Source organism: Elephantulus edwardii, unplaced genomic scaffold, assembly GCF_000299155.1.
Source record: "Elephantulus edwardii isolate Elephantulus edwardi_28Jun2011 unplaced genomic scaffold, EleEdw1.0 scaffold00006, whole genome shotgun sequence".
Classification (NCBI taxonomy): domain Eukaryota; kingdom Metazoa; phylum Chordata; class Mammalia; order Macroscelidea; family Macroscelididae; genus Elephantulus; species Elephantulus edwardii.
In genome coordinates this window covers 33,916,919-33,924,458 of record NW_006399756.1, presented here as the reverse complement: position 1 = coordinate 33,924,458, position 7,540 = coordinate 33,916,919, and the positions used below count along the sequence as shown (strand labels likewise).

At 45.4% G+C, this 7,540-nt stretch overlaps 1 protein-coding gene across 1 annotated transcript in view; it reads left to right on the top strand.

Annotated features, from left to right (window-relative positions):
* The first annotated feature begins 7,529 nt into the window (after window positions 1-7,529).
* PGAM1 (phosphoglycerate mutase 1 (brain)) overlaps window positions 7,530-7,540 on the top strand; it is a 34,783-nt gene continuing 34,772 nt past the window's right edge. The window contains exon 1 of the mRNA XM_006880202.1: window positions 7,530-7,537. Coding sequence (XP_006880264.1) covers window positions 7,530-7,537 — 8 coding nt within the window. The remainder of the gene's footprint in view (window positions 7,538-7,540) is intronic.

Genomic DNA, 7,540 nt, shown 5'->3' with positions numbered 1-7,540 from the left:
GACACCATTGCTCTTCAGTACTCTGGCGAGGTCCCTGACAGCAGATTTTCCCAATGTAATTCATATTCTGATTTCCTGACTGCTGGTGCCAAAAGTGTTGATCGTGGAACCAAGCAAGCTGAAACTGTTAACAATTTCAATTTTTTTCTCTGTCTATTATGATGCTGCCAATTGGCCCAGTGATGAGAAGCAACCTCAAAAAGGAGTCATCTGATCTCTGATCTCAGAAAGGGGGGCAAGGTAAGATTAGCTGAGTTAATTTTCTACTCTATTTCTTCCTCATTGTAATTAGCCATTGAGCCTTCTGTTTTTTATCCTGAAAGAGGAAAGTTGTTCTTATATGCATCTGGATTAACTGTTCAAATAAACTCTATATACTTTAAGTTCTTTAAGTTTGGGAGCTTCCCTATTAAAACAAGCTTGGAAGCAGGAGTGGCATCCACTTCTGAAATGGCTTGCCTCTGGGAACTCTGTACAGTGCTCAGGTCTTTCGTTCACAGGGTCACTATGAGTTGTCTATGACTTGACAGCACTTAACAACAACAACTTTAAGTTCTTAGTAGTTAATTGTCTCTGTCACTTAAATTTTCCTGTCACTGTTAGAAAGCATGGCTGCAGAGAAGACATAACTCATCATGGACTCTGGGCCTCAGACTTACAATCTTAGGGGGACACTCGCCCTCCTCCCATCAGGGTCCTTCCATACTGGGACACAGGCTGAGACAAAAAGGCTGAAAAAAGAGAACTGTTGGTCTGAGGAGGAAGAGTAAGAAGAGTTTGGAAATTATTGTCACTGAGCTGGTGCTCACACCCGGCAGTCTAGAGATGGGGACAATCCTGAGGAGAAAGCAGAAAAGTATTGGATTAAAGACAGGATTTACTTTTTGGCATGAGACCGTGTAAGATATTTAACCACTTCAAATCTATCTGTGTTTCATTGACTGTGCAAAGGCATTTGACTGTGTAGATCATAACAAACTATGGCTGACTCTGAGAAGAATGGGAATCCCAGAACACTTGATCATTCTAAAGCGAAACTTATACTTGGACCAGGAGGCAGTCGTCAGAACAGAGCAAGGGAACACTGCATGGTTCAAAATTGGGAAGGGCGTATGCCAGGGATGCATCCTATCTCCATACCTTTTCAACCTATATGCAGAACAGATTATCTGGGAGGCTGGGCTCTATGAGGAGAAATATGGGGTCAAGATTGGTGGACGATTTATCAACAACCTGCATTATGCAGATGACACAACCCTGCTTGCTGAAACTGAAGAGGACCTGAAGCGCCTGCTGCAGAGTGTCAAGGACTGCAGCCTGCAATATGGATTGAGGCTCAATGTCAAGAAGACAAAGATTCTCACCACTGGACCAATTGGCAGCATCAGGATGGATGGTGAAGAGATTGAGATTGTTCACAGCTTTAGTTTGCTTGGCTCCATAGTCAACAGTCTTGGCACCAGCAGCCAGGAAATTAAAAGGCGCATTGCCATGGGAAAGTCTGCTGTTAGGGACCTCTCCAAAGTACTGAAGAGCAATGGTGTCTCTCTGGAGACTAAGGTGCGTCTGATACAGGCTATGGTCTTTGCAATCACTTGTTATGCATCAGAGAGTTGGACAATGACCAAGGAGGATAGAAGGAGAATTGATGCCTTTGAACTGTGGTGCTGAAGAAGAGTATTGAGAATACCATGGACTGCTAGGAAAACAAACAGATTTGTCCTGGAAAGGGTTAAACCGGGTGGCTCCTTGGAGGCAAGGATTCTGAGGCTCCATCTAACATACTTTGGACATGTTGTGAGGAGAGACCGGTCCTTAGAGAGGGACATCATGCTTGGGAGGGTGGAGGGACAGCGCAGGAGAGGAAGGCCCTCTATGAGGTGGATTGATTCAGTGACTGGGATAATTGGGATGGGAGTGTCAGAGACAGTGCAATTGGCACAGGACAGAGCGGAGTTTAGGGCTATTGTACATAGGGTCGCTATGAGTCGCAAGCGACTCGACGGCACATAACAACAACAACAACAACAACAACAACCTGTAAGGTGAAAATAATAACACTAAATTTACCAGGTTACTGTGAGGATTAAACTTTGTATGTGTTATCAAAATACCTGCAATGCAAAGTGTCAGTAGTACCAGGCAGAAGATGCACATTTTTGCCACCAGAGGGATCAATGCAAACAACCGGTGGCTTTCCCCGTTAGCTCTAAACCTGTCTGTCCTAACCCTGCAGGACCGAGTACAGCTGCCCTTATAGCATTTCCAAGACTGTACATCCTTTAAGGAAGCAAGTGGTCACATCTTTCTCCAGCACAGTGACTGGTGAGTTTGAGCTGCCAACTTTTTGGTTGGTAGCCAGCACTTTAATCACTGCACCACCACTGTCACTCTAAGCGTGGGCTAGCGGACTGACTCATGGTACACCTCTGTGCAACGGAAGGAAACACTGCTCAACCCTGGGCTGTCTTCACAATCACCCCTGGGCTGCAACTCACTGCTGCTGTCACTTTATCTTATTCAGGGTCTTCCTCTTTTCTGCTGAGCCTCTATTTTACTAACATTGTATTTTCCACAGACTGACCCCTTTTGATAATATGCCCAAAGTGTGTGAGACCAAGTCTCGTCAGGCTGGCTTTTAAGGGCATTCTCTGGCTTTATTTCTTGCAAAACTAGAGCTCCTTTAGAATTCTACAAAGAGAACCAAAAAATTAATTACATTTAAAGGGACGAAAAACAAAACAAAAAAAGCCCTTTGGAAAAGCAGTAATATCAGCTGATTTGGCTGGGATTTTACAAATCAAATGGGATAATAAGCAATGAATAGCTATGAGTCATCTACAACTCAGTAGCACCTAACAACAATAACAATGATGACATAGAGAAAGCTACGTCAGCCTAGTGGACAGAAAGTTATGCTACCAAGCCGAAGGTGGGTGATTTTAATCTGCGGCCCTCAGGCCGGGTTCAAATTGTTTTCCTATCAAACATTCTTCTAGGTCGTATAGCATTGGTCTGTGCATTGCTGTATAGAGGTAACTCGTGGTTGCTGTGATGCTGAAGACTGTGACAGTGATGTACCAAACGTGGTAATGGTTACCCATGGTGGACAGTGTTGGCTGGAGTTTCCCGACTAAAACAAGCCTGGAAGCAGGAGCGGCATCCACTTCCAAAATGGTTTGCCTCCGGAAACTCTATGTACGAACAGTGCTCAGGCCTTAAGTTCATAGGGTCGCTATGAGTCGTCTATGACTCGATGGCACCAAACAACAACAACAACAGGTTAGTAGCAGCCTTCTTCTTTAGGTAGAAACCTTTTGGCTCCAGAGTGAGTCTGCATAGCACCCGGACACAGGCTCTGGCTGAACCACCCAAAGGAACATAGTTTGAACGCACCAGCTGCTTCGTGGGAGAAAGATGGACAGTCTCCTTCTGTGAGACTTACAGCCTCTAAAAAACTGGAGGATCAGCTTCGAGTTGGTTCTGACTATGGTACATAACAACAACAAACATTCATTCTAATAAGAGGACTGCTCTTGTATCTACCTATGATCAGTTCTGTACTTATGCCATCTGAGTGGGAATGCCAGTATTAGCACTTGCTATGTGACTCTGAGCCTCAGTTTTCCTCATTTGCAAAACGGAGATGATACTCCTGACTAGTCATAAGATAATGTGTGTAAAGTGCTCAGCACTGTCTAGATGTTGTTAAGTGTCAAGTCAAACCTGACTCATAGCTGACCCTCCAAAGAGTTTTCAGAGGCAGTAAACCTCATGGGAAGAGACTGGCTATTCTTCTCACATGGAGCAGCTGGGGGATTTGAATTGTGTGCCTTTGGGATTGTAGTACAGCTTCATACCATGAGGTCACCAGAGCAAGCAAAAAATGTCATGTGTTATTACCAACTGAAAAATTCACCAAAGATTTTAAAACACCTTCTTATCTATCCTCTAAGCAAGCAGGTACCCTTGTGTCACACAGGGGAGAACTAGGGGCTCGATGGCATTGCTGGGCAGAAAAGGGGAGCTCTGACTCTGGGTTCAGGAGCCCCTTCCATAGCTAATGCTCTTAAAACTCTCTGTGATTCTTGTGAAGGGAACAAGTCTGTTGCACTCGAGGCCCTGGACCCCAGAGAGTAGGGCAGCCATTTTTATGTCAACAGAGTTGTAATCTGTTATGACACTGAGTAAAAGGAAAGGGACGCTGAGGCTTTTGCCACTTGCCCTAAACAAAGAGGAAGTGGTTGGTCTGGGTCTTTAATTTAAGGCTGGTGGGAGGCAAAGCAGGAGGCTTTATCACTGGGCCAGCTCAGTGTGGTAGTGGGGTTGCAGCCTCTCCTGAGGAGCATCCCAACTGCTGGGGCCATGTTCAAGCCCAGGCTTGGGATTTAAGACATGTCTGGTCTTTGAGCCACATTGTAGCTCTGTGACGTGGGATAGGTGGCTAAATTTTCTGAGCCTTATCTAAAAAATAGTGTTGTTGCTGTGAATCTAGAAACTTCTGGTGGTATAATTCATAGGGAATTTTCCCACTAGCTCAAAGGCTATGCCTCTCTAGCAGTTTGAAACCACCAGAAGTTCCTGGGGAGAAAGATGAGCAATCTCCTGTGGTGCAATCTGCGTCTGACTCCATGACAAGGAGACTTGTGAATCTAACATGAGATTGTTATGTGCTGTTGAGTCAGAAGCAACTCACTCTCCAGTGGATTTTCTGATGCTGTAAATCACAAGGGAGGACTGCCCATCTTTCTCCCTTGAACAGCTAGTGGACTCGAACTGTATGCCTTTGGGTTGGCAGCGCAACTCCTTACTGCTAGGCCACCTGCACTAACATGAAACACATTAGTTAAAATGCTTAGCACCATGCCTGGTCATCACTGCTGCAGACTGACCAAGCATCCTTGGGCTCTAGGGCACTTTCTGTTTGGTTAGAGCAAAGCTTTTAGAAACTCAGCTGGTGGGGAAGGAGTAGATGGCCTGCCTGGTTTTTTAGAAGGGAAACATGTGTTTTCCTACCAGACATGTGAAGGACTAGAATCTGTGCAGACTTGTTCCTTCTCAAAGGAGGCAACTATCACCAAGATAGGGTCCCACCTTCCCCCCCGCCCCAATTTGGCAGGGGTTGTCTACGGCTGGTAGAAAGGGTCAGAGAAAGGAGAGATGATATGACTACCACTCTAACTGGCATGCTGATCCAGGAAAATCCATTCTTACAAAATTAAACATTTCCCCATTTACCATGTCAGCTCCCCCCCTGGGTCTTTGTCAGGGCTTCTGTATCTGTAAGGAGTTGAGCTTCATTGCTATAACATAATCCTTCTATAATAACTTGATTGGTTCTGTACCATCCTCAAATCAAGAGGCAGATAACAGTCCGGGCTGATATTTTTGGTTTCCACAGAATCTTCAAGAACCTGGGTTCCCTCTCCTTTCCTGCTCTATTCTCTATAGTGTGTGACTTCTAGTCTCAGTGTCACTTCGTGATCCAAAGATAGGCTGCAGGAGCTCCAGCCATCACACATAACAATCCAGGGTTAGGTTCAGACTTTAACAAGAAGCGAAGAACAGCCAGAGGTGTACTTCCCAGCTGAGTCAGCTCCCTTGGAATCAGTTCTACATACCTCTCATTTGCTGGAATTTAGTAATTTGATCAGATATAGCTTCAGAGTGGGTTTTGAGTACTCATTCCTTCCGCTGATAAAAAATGTGGGTTCTACTGGTAAGGTAAACCAGTTGTTGTGAAGTTGATTCCAATGCATGGTGACTCTAATGTGTCAGGGTGGAAATGTGCTCCACGGGGTGTTCAGTAAGCACCAGGTCTTTCTTCCAAAGCACCTTGGGGTAGACATAATCCAACTTTTTGTTAAGCAGCCAAGTATAGGAAACCATTTGTCCCAGCTGAAAACCATGGATGACAGAAGAAGAACTGATGCCTTTGAGTTGTGGTGCTGGCGAAGACTGCCAAGAAAACTTACAGGTCCGTCCTGGAGAGAGTGAAACCAAGCTTCTCTGTGGAGGCAAAAAGTTTTAGACTCTATCTGACATACTTTGGGTATATAGCCAGGAGGGACCAGTCTTTAGAGAAGGACATCATGCTTGGAAGGGCTAAGGGGCAGTGCAGGAGTGGAAGACCCTGGATAAGATGGACTGACACAGTAACTGGGGTATTGAGGGTAGGTGTGTCAGAGACAGTGAGATTGGCTCAGGATAAAGCAAGGTTCAGAGCTATTGTGTACAGGGTCGCTATGAGTCATAGTCGACTCGAAGGCACATAACAACTACTCCATTATGATCACATATTAGTTAACTACATTTGCAAATATCCTATCCCCAAATAAATGCATATTCACAGGTCCCTAGACTTCAATGTATCTGTGGAGATTACATTTCTATCCCTAACAGCTACTTCTTCTTTGATGCCTTGACAAATGACTAATCTCCCAAGCACGAGCCTAATAACTAATCCCTAATAACAAAGCTACTGTCTCATTTTATACTGAAGATTTAATCTGATAAAATAACAGACTAGGCAAGAATATCATGCAAAATGAAAGGAGAAGGGTCAAAAAGGTTTTCCATTGGCCAGGGTACTTTGGTCATGGTACGTGTCACAGTCAGTGGGTGTATGCCTTGCAGGATCAGAAAAGTTCACAGAATTCTGGAGAAAAGGGCTGTGCTAAACCTGGCTGGGCGGGGGAGCGGAAATCGGGTTTGAGGTCAGAGAAGAAAGGGTGTTGTCAGGGGAGTCTTTATGGAAGCCCCAAGCCCGCACGGCAGGACTCTCTTCTCTCTGTTCTGGTTAACAGCTCCAGCTCTGGGCTCTGTTTATCTCCAGGTGGTGACTGAGTTTAAAGGCCTGCGGGTGTGCTTCCTCTCTTACGGTGAGCACTGAACTACTTCACAGAAGTAGAGTCTTGAAGCAGCAGTCTGGACTGAGGCATACTCCTCTCCTCCCCTGGCACCAGCTGAGATGCAGAGAGGAGGGGCGGGCAATGAATTTGTGAGATGGTTTGTGAAGTGTTTGGCATCTGGACAGTGAGTCCTGCTATGCGCTGAGTGGCGGCCAACCCTGTTGCCTTTCCAAGTGAAAACGTGGCTTCCTGTCTCTGATTCTAAATAGAGTTCTTTACCAGACAAACGCTCAGTGCTTGAAAAGGGAGTTGTTATTCTTCTGTGGGAAAAAATAAAGGGGGCAGGCCTGGTACTGCCCGGAGATACATTGGCATTGTCAAACAAGCAGGCTTTGACAGAATGAGGTCTGGGGCTTATAGCACAGGTTATGGAGGCTATGAGGAGTATAGTGGCCTCAGTGACAGCTATGGTTTCACCACTGATTTATTTGGAAGAGATCTGTTACTGTCTGTCAGGAATGTATGATCACAGATATGGAGACAGCGAGTTTGCTGTTCAGAGCACAACTGGACACTGTGTCCACATGAGGGGGCTTCCATACAAAGCGACTGAGAATGACATTTATAACTTCTTCTCTCCACTCAACCCTGTGAGAGTGCATATTGAGATTGGCCCGGATGGAAGAGTA